The sequence below is a fragment of the Stigmatopora argus genome, chromosome 7 (assembly GCF_051989625.1).
Source record: "Stigmatopora argus isolate UIUO_Sarg chromosome 7, RoL_Sarg_1.0, whole genome shotgun sequence".
NCBI classification, from domain to species: domain Eukaryota; kingdom Metazoa; phylum Chordata; class Actinopteri; order Syngnathiformes; family Syngnathidae; genus Stigmatopora; species Stigmatopora argus.
This window is the reverse complement of record NC_135393.1, coordinates 3,006,759-3,029,326: the sequence shown is the minus strand read 5'-3', so window position 1 is coordinate 3,029,326 and position 22,568 is coordinate 3,006,759. Positions and strand designations below refer to the sequence as shown.

Genomic DNA, 22,568 nt, shown 5'->3' with positions numbered 1-22,568 from the left:
CCCGTCATGCTCCCAGGACGAGGCGGCCGGCGTCCCGTCATGCTCCCAGGACGAGGCGGCCGGCGTCCCGTCATGCTCCCAGGACGAGGCGGCCGGCGTCCCGTCATGCTCCCAGGACGAGGCGGCCGGCGTCCCGTCATGTTCCCTGGACGAGGCGGTCGGCGTCCCGTCATGCTCTAAGGACGAGGTGGCTGGCGTCAGATCATGCTCCATGGCAAGGCACCCAGCCACTTCCTCACGACGACTGCTGAATTGGCCAGCCCAGCGGCGCTCCTCACGGGCTGGATCGGATCGCTCTCGGACCGGACGACCGCTGGATCGACCAACCCGCACCTTCCTCACAGCGCGGACCGGATGACCGCTGAACCCGCCGCTTCCTCATGGGCCAGACCGGACGACCGATGGACCGACCAACCCGCCACTTCCTCACGGGCAAGTGTAACGAGGTCAGCCCACTTCCCGGACTTAAATGGAATCTCAACATCCACGTTGCTCCCCCTCGACGTCCCGCCATTCTCGCTGGCCAAAATGCTCTATTTTCAGACAAGGCCGATAGCGTCCACCGTAACATCGCCCAGGCCTCGCATTTCAAAAAAAAAAATCCCCCTTCGCTGATGCTCTCCTCCGTCCAATTTGCCGAGCAAGTTTTATTTTCAAATAAGGGCCACAGTGTAAGGTCGCACAGGGCTCGCATTTCTGATAAAAATCCACCCTCTAATTTTGGATAAAAATGATGGCCACCGCCCACTCCCCGCCATTTTTTTTCTTCTGTGCTGAGTCCTCCGCTTCCGAGTTACAGCGTGGATTGTCACATTTTAAAAACTTTTTTTCCAAGAAAAACATCCGTAATGTAGTGAAGCCAAAAGTTGAAGCCGGGAAGTGTAGAAAGATCACAGTATCTACTATATTTTTTTAGCTGACAACTAGAGTTATACTTTGAATTACTTCAATTTTAAATTCTCCTCCGTTATGTGAAATTGTTTGTAAAGTTTTCTGACATTTTGGTAGTTACAGATTTTTTTCTTTGTGAGTTTGGCCGTGAATTTCTGCCACAATTAGTATTAAATTATTTCCTCTGTAATTTTTAAAAGGTTATAAAATATCCACCTGCCCAAAACTTCAAGAGCGCCGAGTAATGGCAAAAAATACTGTCCTCTCTTTATTTTTGGATATTGTCATCCATGTTTGCATATAGTCCCTGTAAAGTATTGTCAATTTGACACATGACAGAGGAGAATTTCTATAACCATATCCTGCACAATTGTGGCTCGAATACTACTTTTCATTAACCTCACATTCCCTCCAGTTGAGAAAAAAAAGTATATTTGCTTAAATCCTCTGGTAGGGGGAATATATTGGATTGAATCAACATGTGATCTTTCGTACTTCAATAAGCGGTGCTTATTGAAATTGGTCTCCAAACTATTCCAGAAAGGGCCGCAGTGGGTGCGGGTTTTTCAAATCAAAATCAAATCAAAAGCCTTTATTGTCATCATACACAGCTGCGTATAATGAAATTGGTGGTGCTACTCCACAAAGTGCGTTTTCCCAGTAAAAAAAACATAAATAAGTAATATAAATGTATAAAAAGTCTAATATAAATGCATAAAAAGTCACATCCTGGCAAGGTAAATTCTAAAATATTGCACGATCTAAGATATTGCACATTGTTATTGCACAGAAGGGATTGTGTGTCGTGCTAACGCAAGTTCAGAGTCCTGATGGCTGTGGGAAAAACTGTCCTTAAGTCTATTTGTCCGTGCTTTGTGAGACCTGTAGCGTCTGCCAGAGGGCAGCAGCTGGAACAGGTTATGACCAGGGTGGTATGGGTCCCTGACAATGTTCCCTGCTCTGCTGAGGTAGTGAGGGCTGGCAATGTCTTCCAGTGAGGGCAAAGAGCGGCCGATGATCTTCTGGGTGGTGTTGATCACTTTCTGCATGGCCTTTCTGTCTGCTGCCATGCTTCTAGCGTACCACACTGTAATGTAGTATGCCAGGATCCTCTCCACAGTGGCTCTATAGAAGGTTACCAGAAGCTTAGTGTCCAAGTTGTTCCTCCTGAGTACGCTCAGGAAATTGAGTTGTTTCTGGGCCTTCTTCACCGCTGCCGTGTTGTTGGTAGACTAGGAGAGCTTGTCCGTGACCTGGACCCCCAGGAATTTGAAGGACTGGACCCTGTCTAGGCATACTCAATTTATGAGGAGTGGGGTCATATCTGTGCTGCGTTTGCGAAAGTCCAGGATTATTTCTTTAGTTTTCGTGGTGTTTAGTGTGAGATTGTTCACCAAACACCACAAAGACAGTTTGTTGACCTCATCTCTGTAGGCAGACTCATCCCCCCTGAGATGAGTCCGACCACAGTGGTGTCATCGGCAAATTTGATGATGGAGTTAGACTGGTGGGTCGGTGTATAGTCGTATGTGTACAGGGAGTACAGAAGAGGACTCAGTACACAGCCTTGAGGGGAGCCAGTGCTCAGTGTAATTTAGGAAGAGAGGTGGGGACCAAGTCTAACGGCTGGTTAAGAAGTTCTTAATCCAGCAGCAGATGGAAGAGGATAGTCCAAGGTGGGAGAGTTTGTCAGCCAGAATGTCCGGTATTATAGTGTTGAAGGCTGAGCTATATAGGTGTTGGATCGGTAGGAACAAACACCTGCATCCACAGCGGCCCTCCAGGATCGGTTTGGAGACCTCTGCTGTAAATGGTTCACATACTGTGATAAGCAAAGTCAACTATTTAAGTGCAAAATCACACAATTCATGCTGTGGCTCATCTGATATGACAGACTGAATTGAAAATATCTGTGTGTAGGCAAACCTAGTTAGCTACCTGGCTAACTGCATGGTGGTGTGGTAGAAATTAGCAGAGTGCAGTAAATCTAAGGCACAATTTCTCCAGATATGAAGAAGGAAAACTAATTTGCTCATGTTGTTTTAGTGTAGTGCATTGCTGTATTCCAATGTGAAACTGCCGTAGTTACGCCCAAATATCTTCAAACGTGCAAATGAGAATGTACTCTGAACTCTCTTGAATTTCTCCAATTCATTTCCTCTAGATGACAATGTTCTTGTGCTGTGCCAATATCATCGCCATCATCCAATATTGCAACTTCTGTCAACTGAGTTTTTGGATGCGTTCAGTCCTTGCAACTGCTACTGGGATTGCCATGTTGCTGTTGCTCTATAGCCCTTTGCACAGGTACAAGTCGGTTATGGTTTTTTATCCTGCCTATTTAGAAAAAAAAGATACAGCACCACTGTGCATGTTTCAATATTTGTATTGTTTCCTACTATTTAACAAAAACATTTAAAACAGTAATTTTTAAGCATATTTTTTGTTTTTAAGCATATTGTTTCTTGTGGCCATATACTAAGTTCATCATATTTTTTGTGTATATGTGTGTTATGTGTACATGACTGCAGTTGTGATTGACACAGGTTTCTTTTTTCAGCTCCGGTAATAACAACTTGCCAGTTCATGGGTGAGTGTCTCCATAGGAAGAGAAATGTATGATGGATAAGTGACATTTCCTGAGTGAAAAGGAGCATTGACTTGCCTATAATAGTTTATTTATTTGTTTATTTAGCTATTCATTTGTTTATTTATTTTTATAAAGAACTACATTTTCAGCTGGCTTTTATACAATCCTATGATTCCACAAAGCCCCTTATGTCCTTATCACTCTCACTGTGCACTAGCTAACATGGCTGATAATTGTCACTTCTTTTGATAATGACGCATACATTTGTACCTCTACTTACGAAATAATTGGTTCCAGACCTTTTTCGTAACTTGGATTTTTAGTAGAGCAGTACTTTATATGTAAATTCTGTAATTCCTTCCATGGTCCTCAAAAAACTAACACCTAAACCCTTCAAAAATGATCCTGTGCCACATTTGTATGAAAGATGTGAGAAACTGACAAAAATGAAAGAAAATGATAGGAAATTTATTCATTAATCTATTAAAATAATAATACAAAAACATGTTCTATTCATGCAGTAGTACAGTACAGTAAGGATTGAATTAAATTTAATGCCTTTATTGTTATTGTATTTTATACAATGTACAGTGGTACCTCTACATACGAGCAGCTCTACCTACGAGATGCTCGAGATACGAGGAAAATTTCGAGCAAATAATTCGCTCTAGATACGAGAAAAAATTCGAGATGCGAGAAAGCCAGGTGGCCATGACATGAGAGGGTGTTTATCATTGTAGCGCACTGTCTTTTTTGCCGCATCTCTTTCGTGTATAAAAGATATCTACGAGCACTGGGCGGAGCTTGCATTTTCCCATGTTTTTTGCGTTAGTCAGTGCAGAATTAAAGGAAACACAATGGATCCAAAGCAAGCCGGCGCAATGAAGGGTAGTGCAAAGAAAAGGAGTGTGATGACAATCGATATTAAGCACGAAATAATGGAAAAACACGTGTAGTAGACGCGTGACTGAGCTGGCTCGCCAATAGGTATGGAGAAGCAGGAAGTTCGCCTCGAAAGCCGCAGTTGGCTACATTCCCCTCTTTGCCTTGTTTATTGCACAAGAAGGTTTACATTTAGTGTAACGTAAGATCAAAACTTTTTAAGTGTGTGTGTATCGGAATCTAAGTTCATTTAAGTTAAATTTAAAGTTTATGTTTGTTACGTTACGAGCGCATCCGTCAAGTCTCTCTCTCTCTCTCACCCATCCGCGAACTCCCCGTTGTATTGAATAATGCCTCATTTTATTATTAAACATCATAACCATGAGTTATTATTTACTCTGTTAGTAAATGGTGAATTACAACCAATACAAATGTTTTTCCAATATTTTAATATCCTGTGTTTTCAGAGGGTGGGAACGAGTTAATTTGTATTTAGTTCATTCCTATGGGAAATGTTGATTTGAGATACGAATAAATCGACATAGTTCAGTCCAAGAACGCATTAAGCTCGTATCTCAAGGTATGACTGTATTAGAAGTGATGTTGGGGGTATTCGTGCCTTGTGAGAGAGAAGGAACAATCTGGTATTAGAGGAATTGGACAAAATAGATCCAGTCTTAATGGGTGAAACAGTGGGCCAGATGATCTAATTACCGTTTCAATGCTTTTCAAACCTTTTCTTTAGTTTTGTTGTTTTAGTTTTTCACTTGCCATCTTTTTTGTCCCCCAGGTTGAACATCTCCCTGCTCAGGAATATTGGGTCAACTACAGTTATAGACCATGACCGTTCTCTTAGACCCCGTGATCTACTGGTGTCAGAAGCAGTTCTTGCCTTCTTCCTGCTTCTTCTACTTGTCTGGTTCCTAAACCGCGAGTTCGAAGTCAGCTACCGTTTGCATTACCATGGCAACGTGGAAGCGGACAAGCACCGCTCCAAGATCCAGACGATGCGGGACCAGGCAGAGTGGTTACTGGGCAACATAATCCCTATCCATGTTGCTGACCAGCTCAAGGTTGCTATTCTTCTTTTCAAATCCCAAGACTTTTATTGTACGGCTGAGCAATTATAAGAGCACTCATTCTCGAGCAAAAAAAATGACGGCGATGATCAGCAATGACATACAGTGGTACCTCGAGATAGGAGCTTAATTCGTTCTGCGACTGAGCTCAATGTCGATTTTCTCGTAACTCAAACAAACGTTTCCCAATGAAATGAACTAAAAACAAATTAATTTGTTCCAACCCTCTGAAAAAACACAAAAACAGGATATTGGATTGGAAAAAAATGTTTTATTTGTTCTAATTCGCCATCTATTAACAAAGTATCAAATAACTAGTGGTTTAATAGTATACTAAAATGTGTTTAATAGAACTAAAATTAGACGGATTTCGCGGAGGGACAGAGAGGGGGAGGCGAAGGGGGGGAAACTTTTTGCACGGCAAGGCGCTCGTAAAATAATATAAACAAATTTAAATGAACTTGGATCACGATGCAAACACTCAAAAATAAATTTAATCTAACCTTACACTAAATTTAATTCTAATTTTGTTTTACATTTTCATACCTTCCTTCTCCCGGCCGGGTTGGCTCTGTTTGCCCCGCCTCCACCCTGAGTTTCAGATGCAACCTATCGATGGTAGTTTGCTTTTGTATTCCTTTCAAAATATTCTGAAAATTATGCACACAAATGTCTTCACAATAGCATAACGCACGACCACTTGCCAACGAGTAGTATATATAACTCTCGTATTAGCGATCACCTCGCCATTCGCAATGACTAACGGGAATAAACAAACACTGAAAAAATGCAACGCTCCGCCTAGTGCTCGCAAAGACATTAGAAGAGGGAGTTGCGACCAGAGAGACATTACACGAGGGAGTTGCGGGGATAGAGACAGTGCCCATATGTTCTTTTGAGCAGCCTCTCACGTCCGCTGTCTGCTCGTATATCAAAACTTTTCTCGTATCTCAAGATAAATATTTGTCCAAAATTTTACTTGTAAATCAAATTTCTCATATGTCGGGCCACTCGTATGTCGAGTTACCACGTTATTTTATTCGACTGTACATCCGTGGTCAAAGGTTTTGCGATATATTCTCAACCTATGGAATGGTAAGGTGTTTAGATAACTTTGACCAAGGTTGTATATTGCAAGATATCTAATCGTTTCTCAAAAAAGGTCCAATGTTGATGGTTTCAAAGCAGTACATTACAAACCAGTTGCGGTAAACTAACTCTTAACACACAAAACAAAGAAAATTACACATACAGTAATACCTTGACATACGAGTGCCCCTACATATGAGAAATTTGAGATACAATGAAAATTTTGAGCAAATATTTGCCTTGAGATGCGAGACAAATTTGAGATACGGGCATACGAGACAGCCTAGTGGTTGAGCAGGCGAGAGACTGCTTATGATAACAGCGCATTGTCTTTCTCACCGCATCTCCCTCGGGTAAAGGTATTTACGAGCACTGGGCCGTACAGGTTGCATTTTGACCGAGTTGACAAACTGCAAAAAAGCCAGCGGAAGCTACATGGACTTGAAAGCAAAGCAAGCATCTGAAAAAGACACAAGCGTAACCCCTTCCAAGCGAGTCGTGGCTTGTTTGATAAATTTTTAAAAAATGAGAAGCAGGAAGTTCCACCTCGAAACCCGCGGTGGAATACATTAACATCTTTGCCTCGGCTATCGCACAAGAAGGTTTTAATTTAGTGTAACATAAGATTAAAACTTATTTTTAAGTGTGTGTATAGTAATCTAAGTTCATTTAAGTTAAATTTAAAGATAATGTTATGTTACAAGCACGTTCGTCAACTCTCTCCCCTGTCCTCTCTCCCCTGTCCTCTCTCTCGTCCGCGCCGTCATTCTGTACTGAGTAATGTCCCAGTTTTGTATTGAAGATCATAACCACTAGATTTAGTATTTGTTACTTTATGAGTAGGTGGTGAATTAGAACCAATAAAAAGATGTTTTTTCCAATGTAATAACCTTTTTTGTGTTTTTTCAGAGGGTAGGAATGAATTAATTTGTATTTAGTTATGGGAAAAATTGATTTGAGATACGAGTATATTGACGTACGAGCTAGGTCCCGGAACACATTAAATTCGTATCTCAAGGTATTACTGTACTTTGAATTAACATGCAAGGTATATGATATTTGTTTTTCAAACAGTGTTTAGCATAATGCTACAATCAGAGACACCATTGATGTGCTTTCGAAAACAAAAAATAGCTTGAGGTGCCGTATTTAACCGTCTAAACACTTCAAATGTGAATCAAATGTTGAGCTATTCTCTAATTATAGTGTAGATTTTAAATAAAAAAATGACGAGTGAAAAAAAAAACGTGAATAGAGCTCCGGCTTTTGGCCAGATTGGCCAACAATAATAAATGTAAGCATTCATTCATTCATTATCTGTACCGCTTATCCTTGAGTCATGGGCGGTGCTGGAGCCTATCCCAGCTGACTTTGGCCACCAGGCGGGGCACACCCTAAATTGGTGGCCAGCCAATCCAGGGCACAAGGAGACGGACAACCATTCACTCTCACATTCATACCTAGGGGCAATTTAGATCTAGTGTTCAAACAGCCTAAATGCATGTTTCGGGGATGTGGGAGGAAACCGGATTACCCGGAGAAACCCATGGAAGCCCAGGTAGAACATGCAAATGCCAGAAAGTGAGGACCGACCTGGGATCAAACCCTTGACCCAGAACTGGCGCAACCACTTGCGGTCGGGCTGCGTAAATAAGAGCAATAACATTTCAATTCTAAACTTCTTTTATGTTTGTTTTATTGTTCCCAGGTGACACAGAGCTACTCCAAAAACCATGACAGCGTGGGCGTGATCTTTGCCAGTATTGTAAACTTCAGTGAATTCTATGAAGAGAGCTACGAGGGCGGCAAAGAGTGCTACCGTGTCCTCAATGAGCTAATTGGAGACTTTGATGAGCTCCTTCGAAAACCTGAATTTAAAAGCGTGGAAAAAATAAAGACAATTGGTGCCACCTACATGGCGGCATCTGGCCTAAATGTCCAGCAGCTGGCAGGGAATGAAGAGGAATCTCCACACGCTCACTTGAAGGCACTGTTTAACTTTGCACTGGAGATGATGGGCGTACTGGACGACTTCAACAAGAACATGCTGGGCTTCGGCTTCAAGCTTCGCATCGGATTCAACCATGGCCCCCTCACCGCAGGGGTGATCGGCACCACCAAGCTGCTCTATGACATCTGGGGAGACACGGTCAACATTGCCAGCCGTATGGATTCCACTGGTGTGGAATGTCGGGTGCAGGTGAGCGAGGAAAGCCACGGTGTGCTCATGGCTCTGGGCTTGGAATTTGATTATAGAGGAACCGTGAATGTGAAAGGAAAAGGTCAAATGAGGACTTTTCTCTTCCCGAAAAATGGAGAGTGTATATGCCAAGATCAACGGGAGTTTATTGCTCAGGTCGGGCCCTCGCCATTGACAAATACTATTGCCAGAGCAGTGCTGCCCTTAGAGAGCACAGTCAGGCCCAAGACCGCCTTGGCTTCGCCCAAGGAAGCAAGAAAGGAAGGATATACGGACGCTTCACATCAAGGTCGGGAGTCCTCAAACAAAAACCATGAGCCCATTTCCACCACTTTGACACAAGTTCCCCATCTGGTGCAGTCAAGTGGAGATAAGCATATAGAGTTGGAGGCAGATGAGCTAACAAGACTCAATGAGGAGTTTTATTCTCGCCTCTGATCCTTTTAATCACCTGTCATGCCCTCCCCGCCCCCTCCATCCCTTGCTGCCATGAGCTGCTATGACTCCAGAGCTGTTTACTGGTCCAGGCAGGATGTACCTTCTTCTTGTTGAGTCATGAAGAAGAAGAAGAATATGGTTGAGGTATAAAAGGAAAAAAAAGCTCTTCCTTTATTGTTAAATAGAATTTAATGAGGCAGCGAACTGAACCTGTGTTAAGGACAGTAGAGAAGGATGGGCAGAGGGGCGAACCATATTTTGTTGCTATTGTTTTTTTAATTCTCTTTGTCATTAAGTGCCTTGAGGACTACAACAAAACATATATGAATAACTAACAAAGTTACTTAATATGTAGACTACCAAACATTCTGTGGCTTCTTATTTGACACACACATAATGAAATCATCAATGTTTTGCCATATGTTTCAAACTTAATGTTGATTAAGGGGAAATAATAAGGCTTCGTAATAATAGGCTGAGCAGGGAACTTTGGGAAGAATGAGGGAATCACATGAAGCAGTGTTAAATTTTCCATGTATTTTACCTTGGCATGATTGCTCTATTCAGTGTTGACTTTTACGCGTATTTTACGATTACACTACAAAGCAGGGTGCAAAGATTGTACGTGTTTTTCCTCTGCCACTTTTGAAAATGGTGAAAAAAATCAAAAGAACAAAGCTAAATCTTAAAAATTCATATTAGGACAAAAAGGGAGACCAATACAAATAGCAGGATAATCTTTCAGGCTCGTGAAATGTTTCACTTAAACTCATTGAAGTTTAACACCAATGGCCACACTACAAACTCACTTGTCTCCAGTCTGACTAGATTTGCAGTGTTCAAATCTCAAATAATTACTTTTCAGTTTGATTTGAACAACTTTAAACAGTCTTTCCTCATGCAAAGCTGAGCATATGAAATTGAAAAGATTTACCCTGGAGTGAAAAGAAAAAGTACATTAAGTCATTCACTGCCAGCTCTTAAATGCTATATGTCTAGTATTTACGCAGTATGTGTTGTGGCAGTTAGGAAAGAACATTTATATATTATATAAAAACACCCAATGGCGGAAATTGATGTGCAATTCATTTTGACTTGATTGAACAAATACCTCCATCAATGGCAGACACTGAATTAAGAGGGACTCTGATGCACAATTACTATGTAGACGAAAAATTGTTCACCTTGGAGAATCAAAGCACAGAATATTGATTTGTTGTCAGGAGAAAAGAATAGCATTTTGACTGGTCAGTCCACGTTATATTTATTCAACTTTTCAGTGCCCCCCTTCTTTATACTAGATGATTGTTGTTTTAACACGTGGGACACAGCCTCTTCATGGGGGGGGGTGGCTCTACTGTACCAACAGACTTTTAATATTGTGCCACTTGTGCACATCAAAGCCTAAATTTAACAAAAACTATATATATCTATATCGTGCCTGAATGTATGAGTGTTAATGCTATGATGTCGAAAATAGATGGTTATATGTTCAGGGGTGAAACTTGCTTTAGTGCAAAAGTATCTACATTTGTCTTCATAAGTGACAGTTATATTTTTTACCGTTTTCGATGCTGCATTAACTGCCCGCCTCTGTTATGTATCAAATGAAGCACTTGTTTTCTTTTACGCCTAAGAAATAGAAAGTTAAAGTTATTAAAGCAGATATAATTGCAAAAATGGAGCACAAAAAGAAACAATCGGCCACTGTTAAACTGATTGCAGTGCTGTGGGCAAAATTACATCTTTGTACATTGGTTGAGTTTTAAATCAATATAACATGTACACAGTCCAGAAATGGTGTTGACTTTTGAATCGAAATAATCATAACCTTTGTTAAATAATAATATAAGCAAACATTTTTGTGTTCAGCTAAAACCATAAGTGCACAACTGCCTGATAAGATTTAAATATACATCACTGGTGTTATTATTTTTGAAAAATGTATCATTAAGGAAATGTTTGAACTTTGCCGTTGTGAAATTCCAAAAGTGCCTTGACACCAATCTGGTGTATAATCTACATTAGTGTGGCCTCTGCTTAAACCACACATTACATTTCAAGTGCATATTTCGAAAATAAAGAAAAGATACTCCACAGTCAGTCACACAAAGTGCTTCAAGGTTCCAAGCCTTGTCTACTAAATGTATTTACCTTGGCCTCTCAAAAGAATTGAATTTTATTGGTCTCACAATAAAATTGAATTTTATTGGTAGGCCAAGGTAAATAAATTTAGTAGTCAAGGCTTGGAACATCAAAAATTCAATCTCAAATCTCAATTTAATTGAGATAAATATGAATGAGAATTTCACAAATATATGCACAATGTTAAAATGCATTTTTTACAACAAACATTTCAGATGCCTAATGAATGAGAAGGATTGGATAACTACAACATGGAAGGACATGATTGATAGATTGTACTGCAACACCTGTTTTGCACAAAAACTGGTGTGGTTAAGGCCCCAAAGATCAAGCAATTTTCACATTTGGCAAGCGTTTGTTAAAAGTGCAACATCATAATCTTAATCTGTCCCATTAATATTATGGATAGGTTACCAATGTATTTTAATCCTTCATTTCAATATTAGTAGCATTTGGCTTTTCAGTACACTAGGCAATTGGGAGCTTTGTTGAAATATTTTTTCTTTTACCCAAGATTTTTTTTACCTTTTATTACATGTTGGTTTAATGCTCAATGCGATGTTTTGTTTTCTGCACATCATCTTATATCAACACATGATCATTAGCCATACACATTTTGCACAAGCACTCAATGTTTGTACATATGCAATTAATTTGTTAAATAATTATTTTTATACACGTCAAATTTTGCTATGAAAAGGAGACATCTTTTCTTACAAGGGATGATATGTGTGCCTATTTGAGTGTGAATGTCATGATTTTCATTACTCTATCTTTCAGTATTATTGAAATAAAACTCCAAACAAAAAAGTCAACACTTCATAAAAATGTCTTTTTGCAAAATATTGTTTTGTTAGTGTTTTATTGTTTTTTCCCAAAATTTTTGGGGGATATCTGGCTTTGAAATCAACATCTAAAAATAACCCAATATGCACTGAGACTATCATTTTAAGCTCATTCCCCCCTAAATTTTGAATGACCATTTCTGATAGTTCCATGTCCTATCAGGTGTGTGACATGTGAAACACATACAATTGGTCTGTTCCTTGAGAGAGTGATATGTTGCAAGTGTCATTGCATTTTATTGATTATTTGTTAGTAGTCGTCATGTTTTGTGTCAAAAATATAAAAAGGATAATGGGAAGAAGTGATTACATTTCCCTCAAAATTAAAATGTAATTTATGATCAATCAATTTTGTCATTCAGCTTCATGTTTGAGAACACCAATGTGGGTGCAAAAGAAGTATTACAACGTTTGTGAATTGTCAAATGTAGTTCTTCTAGGAAGGTATAGTGAATTTATGATCATCGTGAAATTTAACCCGAAAGCCAGGTAGCCTAAACCTTCAGACGAATAAGAGTACTGTAATCCTTCTTCACTTCGCAGCTTCACTACATCGCAGATTTTTTTTCTGGAAACAAAAGAAAAAAATCATTGTGAAAATCCACGCTGAAACTCGCAAGCGGAAGCCACCCCTGTCTTTTGCTTGCCATTAGGAAAATGGTGGAAGACAGAAGAAGGTCAAAGCCACTCAACTGAGGAAAAATGTTGGCGGGCAGCGGGCGAAAATATAGCTTTCTGAGCGCCCGGCAGACTGGTTGAGATCTGGAGACTGGCTAGGCCACTCCAAGACCTTGAAATGCTTCTTACAAAGGCACTCCTTTGTTACCCTGGCTGTGTGTTTGGGATCATTGTCATGCTGAAAGACCCAACCACGTCTCATCTTCAATGTCCTTGCTGATGGAAGGAGATTTTAACTCAAAATATCTCAATACATGGCCCCATTCATTCTTTCCTTTACACAGATCAGTCATCCTGGTCCCTTTGCAGAAAAACAGCCCCAAAGCATGATGTTTCCACCCCCATGCTTCACAGTGGGTATGGTGTTCTTTGGATGCAATTCAGTATTCTTTCTCCTCCAAACATGAGAACCTGTGTTTCTACCAAAAAGTTATATTTTGGTTCCATCTGACCATAATACATTCTCCCAGTCCTCTTCTGGATCATCCAAATGCTCTCTAGCAAACGGCAGACAGGCCTGGATGTGTACTGGCTTCAGCAGGGAGACACTAGCCCCAGATCGAGGGAGATTATCAGTGGTCTTGTATGTCTTCTATTTTCTAATAATTGCTCCCACAGTTGATTTCTTTACACCAAGCATTTTACCTATGGCAAATTCAGTCTTCCCAGCCTGGTGCAGGTCTACAATTTTGTCTCTGGTGTCCTTCGACAGCTCTTTGGTCTTGGCCATAGTGGAGTTTGGAGTGTGAGAGACTGAGGTTGTGGACAGGTGTCTTTTATACAGATAATGAGCTAAAACAGATGCTATTAATACAGGTAACAAGTGGAGACCTCATTAGAAATTAGACCTCTTTGACAGCCAGAAATCTTGCTTGTTTGTAGATGACCAAATACTTATTTTCCACTCTAATTTGGAAATAAATTCTTTAAAAATCAAACAATGTGATTTTCTGTTTTTTTTTCCCCACACTGGTTGAGATTTACTCATGTTGACAATTATAGGCCTCTCTAATCTTTTCAAGTAGGAGAACTTACACAATTGGTGGTTGACCAAATACTCATTTGCCCCACTGTAAGTCTGGGCAGTGGGCTGACGTCGTTGGACCTATCCGAAAATAGAGCTCGCTCAATGGCTAATTGATGGTTGGATGGCACAGAGGAGAAAAGTCGAAGTTTAATTTCCTGGGCAGTCTGCTGGCCGGCCGATCTGCCGGCGGTCCGGTGGCGCATGCCGGCTGCGTCGGCCGGCCATCCGGCGGAGCATGCCGGCGATCCGGCGATGCATGCCGGCGGCCTCGGGTCAGGCAGCAACAAGTTTTTTTTTTTATGCCTTCCTGCAAATTTTTATTCAAAGATTAACTGAACGTGCAGATCATCATCATGTGTGGGAATGCTGCTGCCTGGCTTCATGGTAAAGCCAGCTTCAATCAACAAGTTTGACCGTCCTCAGGCTTTAATATACAAGAACAAAACCTACGTTTTGACTGATTCATCCAGAACAGATAATGGCATTTTTTTTAGGTCGTTACCTGATATGTTTCCATCCCAAGCTTATTCAGGCAAGTATGTGTTAGGTTTCCAGTTTTTAAAGGAATTATGGCTGCGGTTAACATTTGAGGGCAGCCCGGCGGATGAGTGGTTAACGCGTTGGCCTCACAGTGGGGGACCTGGGTTCAAATCCAGGTCGGTCCACCTCTGTGGAGTTAGCGTGTTCTCCTGCTGCCTGCGTGGGTTTTCTCCGGCTACTCCGGTTTCCCCCCACATTCCAAAGAATGCAGGTAGGCTGATTGGACACTCTAAATTGCCCCTAGGTATTAGTGTAATTCAGGGTGTCCCCCGCCTTTGGCCCGAAGTCAGCTGGGATAAGATCCAGCACCCCCCACCCCCCGCGACCCTAGTGAGGATAAAGCGATTCATAAAATGAGATGAGAGAGATGAGATGAGGCAACCATTTGAAGATATTCTTTCGACAGTACCACATTGCCCCCTGTGGTCATGCAGGGTAGGCGTTTTCACATAGGGCGTGATTGCACGGCCCTCCCCCTTCACAGCCGAGCTGGAAAAGAAAAAAAACTTTTTTGTATCGAAGGAATCAACAGCCGCCATCTTGTCGTGGCTCGGAATAGGGATTTCGGTCTAACATTGGGTTTAACGTTGAAATCGAGCATGCTTTCCGCGCTATGAGAGCCTCCTCCCCTGAAAATGAAATCTTAAATTCGATTCGGAGACGTTTTGTGCAGAAAAAAAGGCAAATCGGATCGGTGGTCGTCGGACAGAAAGGCTCGCTATATCCGATTTCCCCTTCAGAGTGCGGCGAATCAACCCCGTCGCTGTTCGGGAGCAGTATTGTTTACGGTTCGCAAGCAGGGATCGGCCCGCGGCTTTCGTGAGGAAATTCCAGTTCCCCCCATATTTTCGTTCGTGCAGCCGTGCATTTTTTGTGGAGCTTCTGCTAATTTTTGCATTAAGAAATTTTGACGTCACTCAAATGAGTACTTTGAACATCTAGAATTTACGACCTTTTCATCGGAATGCAGCGGTTCACTTGATTTCTTTGGACAGACCGCCTTAAATTCGAGTTTTACATGGAGAATCTTATAATTTGGGTTATTTGATGCTAATAATGTGGGTGTTGGATTATCATGGGGTGAGTGGCGGTGGCGGAGTGGGGCGCTATTGCATCTCCTTTGAAGACACCGACTCGCTCAACACGGAGGAGCTAGCTAACGCTAGCTCTTAACTTAGCTGCTAGTCAGTTAGCTCACGTTAGCAAGTCACCTCACTAATGTATTAGCCGGAAAGCGAACGACGTTCCCGGCGACGTTCAATAATTGCGGTTCTCATCCAAGTGATCAGTGGGACACGATCGATAGCCATGTCTGAAAACCTGCTGGATGTGGGACCTCCGAGCTCCAAGCGGCCGAAACTGAATTCACCTGCCCTGTCCGCGTCCGATGGACCAGGTAAAGGCCTCACAAACCATTTTAGTGTTTATATTTGCAACTAGAAGTCTGCCGATCACATTCGTTGTCAACACGCTTGCAGCTTGCGTTCATGTTGACAGGCCGCGAATGTGTACAGGAATGCTTGCTAGTAACGTCCAGGACTGGCGTTAACAAATAATAGCTGGTGCCAATTTAATTTCAGATGTAAAGTATGGGTGTTGTCCGGCTGCATAAGAACGCTATCTAACGTTTCATCACAGCGTGAGAATGTTGCAGCACCTTTCCAAAGATCAAGTTGGAATCTGAGTTGATGAAAATAGTTAGCCAGTGGCGTAACTAATTGCTTTCCATCGACATCGACAGATATCCAATTTATTTTAACTAAGGATCTGCTGGGAATAGTAATTTTTCATTGAAAGACGTCCAATCCATTTAGACTGAAAGTAGGCAGCAAGCTACCAGTCAACTGGGTGGGCGTCTTGCCTCGTCAATGGCAGCCACTGACTAGACCAATACACCTTGAATCGACATTTTCCAAACGTTTATTTACCATGAACCTCACATTTTGCTTGAGAAAACTCAGGACCCGTCATTAGCTTACCACAAAGAAACCAGGCTGTGTTAGTCCTACAATGTGTCAAAAAATTATACATAGCAGGTACCTCTTAATTATGTTTGGTTATAACAGTGCTTCTCATTTTTTTTTGCTATTGCGACCCCCTCCCCTCATGGAAAAATTTAACCTCATCTCATTTTCTGAACCGCTTTACCCTCACTAGGGTTGTGGGGGGTGCAGGAGCCTATCCCAGCTGACTTTGGGTCAAATGCACTGCACACCCTGAATTGGTGGCCATCCAATTGCAGGGCACAAGGAGACAAACAACCACTCATGCTCACACTCATACCTAGGGTCAATTTAGAGTGTTCAATCAGCCTACCATGCATATCTTTGGAATATGGGAGGAAACCGGAGTACCCGGAGAAAACCCACAGTCCTGGGGAGAACATGCAAACTCCATAAAGATGGACCGACCTGGATTTGAACCCAGGACTCCGACCTAGATTTGAACCCAGGACTCCGACCTGAATTTGAACCCAGGACTCCGACTGTGAGGCCAACGCGCTAACCACTCATCCGCTGGGCCGCCCCAAAATTTAATTTTTGTAACCAAACGAAGTGCACTTCTGCATAACACCCCGAGCAAACTCTGACCTCGCAACAATAATATCCACTGAGTGAATGTGCAATGACACTTTATTCTAGTCTGGCAAAAAGTATCTTTCTTAAGTCACAAGCTCCCAGGTATCACTCCACGCCCCTCTAGGGGGGCTTGCCCCACTATTTCAGGAGTGTTACAGCCTCCTCCAAGAGTGATTTTTTTTTTCTCATCAACAGAACACCGCTGTGAATTTTTGAATGATTTCAATAGTGTGAGTTAATTCATTCACTGCAATTTGTGGCGATGGATATCCACTTCATTTTAACAGGAAGGATTAATTTCAGTTTCAACATCTATTGCTATCTATGGCAGCCCAGGATAGGCGAAGTGGCTAAAATATAAAATTAGATTTTAAAGAAACTTTTTCTTCTAAATTTCTCCTACTGTTTAATAGAGACGACAGGTTTCTTTCTTAACCCATTATAGCCCAAACTACAACATAATTGATGGCAAAAAAAACTGAGCCTTTAGTGGTCCCTCAAAGCAAGACTACAACATTTCAAATATAATTTTCCATGAATTTGTATCATAATTATATGATACATCAGTTTTAGCAGAGGAAAAATATCACATTCCTCAAAATTCGTGTCTCAAATATGATATATTTAGCCATATAGGGTTAAATATAATGTTTCTATCCCACTATTGGTGCTTTCACTAAGACAACACTAAGACAAAAGTGGTTCTCATGGAATAATCTACAGAAAAACTAGTTACTTGATAACTTTTTGGCAAACAAGTATTATTTGCAATCAAAATATTAATACAATTGATTGAATTGCCTTAATATTAGAAAAATGAACACATCACATTTACAGGTACTCCCAGGCTCTCACATCTTAAATGTCCAGAACTTGATAATGTATGTTAGAAAGGCATTGTGTTTAGTCCTGTTGATCTTCAAATTCAAAATACGCTGCACTGCATGAAATCGACCTTTTGGAAAATCTCTACACCCCTTAGTTACTGTCAACGTCTGGTAGTCTGACGGCACAAGCTGTGCGTAAAGACGTGTAGCGGAGTGTGTTTGTGATTTATTTTGGAGCAATACAAGTGCAAAGAGTTATCAAGCTTCTGGACAGCTTGCTGATGAGTTGATCTTTTGAGGTGTGGTAAGGAGGGTGATATGAAAAACAGATCGGTTAAGGGCTCGAGGACTGGAGTTGGGTACCCCTGAAGTCAGTGACGGTCCGTGCAGTTTCTCGTAGCGCCTTCAACAAATCAATCCAACCCTCAAAAACTATTTTATGGCTATAAATCCTCTACTGCAGCTACAGCTGCAACACATAAAAATAATCAATAAATCAATGCACAAAAATTGGGTAAAATCCACTTTCTAGCAGCATGTAATGATTAAATACAAATATTGGAGCTTTTCAGTCATTACAACCGGGCCAGGGGGTGGTTTTCCCGGGAAAAGACAGCGATGAACGTCAATGGCGTACCGGCAAACATTGCCCGAAAATGGGGTAAAATCCAGCCGAAAACAGCATTTATTGATTAAATACAAATACTGGAGCTTTTTAGACATCAGAACCGAGACCGGATTATCATTTCCCCGGGAAAAAGACAGCGATGAACGTTGATACGTCCATACGTGAAACAGCAAAAATTGCACTAAAATGGGGTAAAATCCACTTCCTAGCAGCATTTATTGATTAAATACAAATACTGGAGCTTTTCAGACATTACAACCGGGCCAGAGGGGTGATTTCCCCGGGAAAAGACAGCGATGGATGTCAATGGCGAAACGGCAAAAATTGCACTAAAATGGGGTAAAATCCACTTCCTAGCAGCATTTAGTGAGTAAATACAAACACTGGCGCTTAAATACAAACGCTGGAGCTTTTCAGATATCAGAACTGGGCCCACAATTGAAATATTATTTAGGAATACAGCCACTCACCAAAAATCCTTTTTAACTGTACACAATATCCATCCTCCTTTCTTTCTTCCTTCTTTTCTATCACCATCAAAGCTAATGTTGAAAGTCGAGCCTGTCCTGTCGTATTTCTGGCATAGTCCTTCGTGAAAATGGCTTTAAATCAACACGACAATATATTTGCTTGTGCAGCTCGCTCCAGATGTAGTTTGGTAGCTCTGGCTAATGACTAGCCAATCATAGTTGGTGAAAGCGTTGACGTATCCCTTCGCCTGCGAGAAGGCAATGACCTATCCCTATGCCTGCGACAAGGCATTGTGGTGTTGCCAACTCGAAATCTGTTTGGTTAAAGCAACAGTCTTATCGACGCTTGTTTAATGAAGCAGAGCCTGCAGAACTGATTGTGAAGGCCTTGAGGCAGATGTCTGACCCTGCCAACAAATAATGGCTGAAATGTGATTGCTTCAATATGAAAACACACATCTGGAAGCAGTGCAACCAGGGGGAAAAGCAATGGAAGGAAGCTAACAGACAATTTGGAATTATTTAATAAATATTGATGAACAAAATACAATACCGTAATTACTCGAATATAACGCGCACTCGAAAATAACACGCAGGTAATTTTGGGCCAAAAATATCTGGAAAAACGCAGTAATCGAATATAGTGCGCACCTAAAATTTCCCGCTGGCGAAAATCAGAAATCTTACCTTTTTTTCTTCGTTTCACGATTGTTTTGTTCAAACAAATTTATTCATTAGAATCCTTCAAATGAAGAGTTCCTCTCTCTCTTTGTCTGTCCTCTTGTTATGATCGCGCCGCGTCGCTGGGTCGTCGCAGCGCGATCGGGGGCATCTGTTACGGTCGCGCCGCGTTGTGCGACGCGACCGTGGATGTAGGTAGACCCAAATGCAGGAAGCAGGAGAGGACGAGGCATTCAGCGTGATACGGAGTCCTTTAATGAATCAACCGAGGCGTGGAAACAAACGTGGCCGCATGCGGCGCGCATACGGACAGAGGCAACAGAATAACGACAGCTAGCGACCGCTAGCAACCGCTAACAACAGTCAATGATAGTCAACGATAGTGAACGATCCGGCGACGTGTGATGACGCGTCGCTACTTAAATACAGGAAACGAAAGCAATCAATGGATTGGCTACAGCCGGTATGCGTCAACGGCAACCCAGGAGGGCCAAAAGGGCCACTCCTGACACCTCTCATACATCTCTTCGTTGAGAATCCTATCAACGTCCACACTTCCTTCATCCACTTCCACTTCCTCCCACAACACATCATCCGATTGGCTTTACGAGATGACGTAAAATCTGTGCGTCGGCTCTACGAGATGACGTAAAATCCGTGCGTCAAAGTGAGTTTGACAATGCTTTTTTCGATCGAAAATTTGTAATTTATTTTAGTTATTGATTATAACACGCACCCCCAACTATTGGAATTAATTATATAGCAAAAATCTGCGTGTTATATTCGAGTAATTACGGTATATGATTCAGATATTTCCTAGGCCAGCAGAGAAGGCCCTGACGGCCCGCCACTGTCTGAAGTAGGGTGTCTGCTTACAAAATGCTAAATCAAAACACTAAGTTCAATTAGAGCTGGGTGATAAAATGATAACGATAATTATCGTGAAATAATTTTTGTCAACAATAATAAAAACTTTCGATAAAAATTCGAGTTTTAAACTGCAATTACACCACCGACCACCACAGAGAATGGGGGTCCTGTTGCGAGATGAATGCTAGTTCCTGACCAGCGCTCAGGGGAAGCGGAAACGTGTTTTTAGGTTATCAATAGAAGCTAACATGAACGCAAAAGGACAATAACACGGCCAAAATGAACGATATGAGATGCAGAATAACACAGATCCGATCAACTAAACAATCCAAGTGGCACTTTTTTTTCCTTCTCGCAAATACGAGGACAGCCTTTTACCAAGGTGTTTCCCCATTCTATGCAAATGAAAACGTTGCAAAAATCAAAAACTTCTTATCTTGGGTAAAAATGGGTTATTACCATCCCAACTTTTTATTTTTTTAATTTTATTTTTTGAAATCAAATCAAAAAGCCTTTATTGTCATTCACAGCTGCGTATAACGAAATTGGTGAAAGGCCATTTGTGAGGTAAATTTTCAGTTTCTTTTTGTGAGGCTGAAAATAGTCTGCTTGCCAAAGGTGATGTCTACAGTTGATTATTTTATTTGTCATATTGCACAGCAACTTTTGGTTTGAAGGCAAATTTATAAAAATAAAGCCGCCTATCAAAATTTCTGCATGTTTTATTCTTTACTTTTCATAATGTAAGGAGCTATGTCTTATTTTTATTGCACAACAAAGCAACAAATATCATCACATTCTCTATTCTCTTTTCTTATAAAGTAAAGTATAAAATAAATGTATCTCATTGTTTACCTTCAGCCTGCACAAGAAGGAAATTCGCCCTCGGCTACAATTGTATATATTTATGATGGGTTTATTAATAGGTATACTTTAATAAAATATAGAACAATACAAGGTGGGCATCGGACACATCTCTGGCGTTAACTTGCAAGTGAGAATCGTCCTGGCTCGTCCTCGCCACTGTGACATTCTAAAGGACCGAATTCATCTGCCAATTTAAGACATCGAATCAAAACAATTACAAGGTTATCTATTCAATCCAATTGCATAAGCGAATAACACAATTAAGGTAAAAAACAACTGCCACAACAATTGCATATCAGGTCGGAAACCAAAAACACCTGCGTAAGAATTTGCACAAGCATAATAATTTTCATACAAGGTGAACCAAGCGACAGTATTTTTAAACAAAATGCGAGTATTTTCGGAAGTTGATTCGATTATTGCCATCTGCTGGAATCCAAGTCAAAGCAATTTAAGAGTCCTTCACAGATCTTCATTGTGAACTCATCAACAGTCCTCGGCCCGGAACTTGGTGACCTGTCAGGTCAATAGTCCTAAAAACAATTAAATGTCCTCGGAGCCAGCTGCCATGGAGAGTGACCTCGAGCTTGCTCGTTCCCAAATGGTTATTGTAATTATATACATATAATGATTAATATTCCACACATACCTATAATGATTAATGCACATATATAATAATATTCCAGAATAACCCGAAAAATTTACATATTCAGTAATACCTCGACATACGAGTGCCCCGATATATGAGGAATTTGAGATATGAGTAACATTCTGAGCAAATATTTACCTTATAATACAAGGCAAATTTTGAGATATGAGCATTCGAGACAGCTGCGAGAGGCTGCTTATGATTTCAGCGCAGTCTTTCTCGCCACATCTCCCCCGTGCAAACATCTCTACGAGCACTGGGCGGAGCGTTGCATTTTCCGTGTTTTTTGCGTTAGTCAGTGCAGAATTGAGGGAAACAATGGATCCAAAGCAAGCCGGTGCAATGTAGGGTAGTGCGAAGAAAAGGCGTATGACAATCGATATTAAGCACGAAATCATCGATAAACATGAGTAGTGTAGGCGGGACTGAGCTGGCTCGCCAATAGGTATGGAGGAAGTTCGCCTCGAAAGCCGCAGTGGAATACATTACTGTGGAATACCAACTCCTCCGGAATTTCAAGAGTTTCTCCGGAAATGTAACAAATTCCGGGACTCCAGACAACCTCCCTAAACTCCGGAAATCCCCCCAAAAAT

The 22,568-nt window shown here is 41.3% G+C and overlaps 2 protein-coding genes across 5 annotated transcripts in view; both read left to right on the top strand.

Moving 5' to 3' along the window:
• Positions 1-12,129, top strand: part of adcy9a (adenylate cyclase 9a) — a 56,156-nt gene extending 44,027 nt beyond the window's left edge. Inside the window, exons 8-11 of the mRNA XM_077606166.1 lie at positions 3,056-3,198; positions 3,452-3,481; positions 5,154-5,436; positions 8,240-12,129. Of these exons, the coding sequence (XP_077462292.1) occupies positions 3,056-3,198; positions 3,452-3,481; positions 5,154-5,436; positions 8,240-9,169 (1,386 nt within the window). The 3' untranslated portion in view covers positions 9,170-12,129. The remainder of the gene's footprint in view (positions 1-3,055; positions 3,199-3,451; positions 3,482-5,153; positions 5,437-8,239) is intronic.
• Positions 12,130-14,916: 2,787 nt separating this feature from the next.
• crebbpa (CREB binding lysine acetyltransferase a) overlaps positions 14,917-22,568 on the top strand; it is a 104,919-nt gene continuing 97,267 nt past the window's right edge. For all 4 annotated transcript variants that reach the window (XM_077606164.1, XM_077606165.1, XM_077606163.1 and 1 more), the window contains exon 1: positions 14,917-15,800. In XM_077606164.1, the coding sequence (XP_077462290.1) occupies positions 15,713-15,800 (88 nt within the window). In that variant the 5' untranslated portion in view covers positions 14,917-15,712. The remainder of the gene's footprint in view (positions 15,801-22,568) is intronic.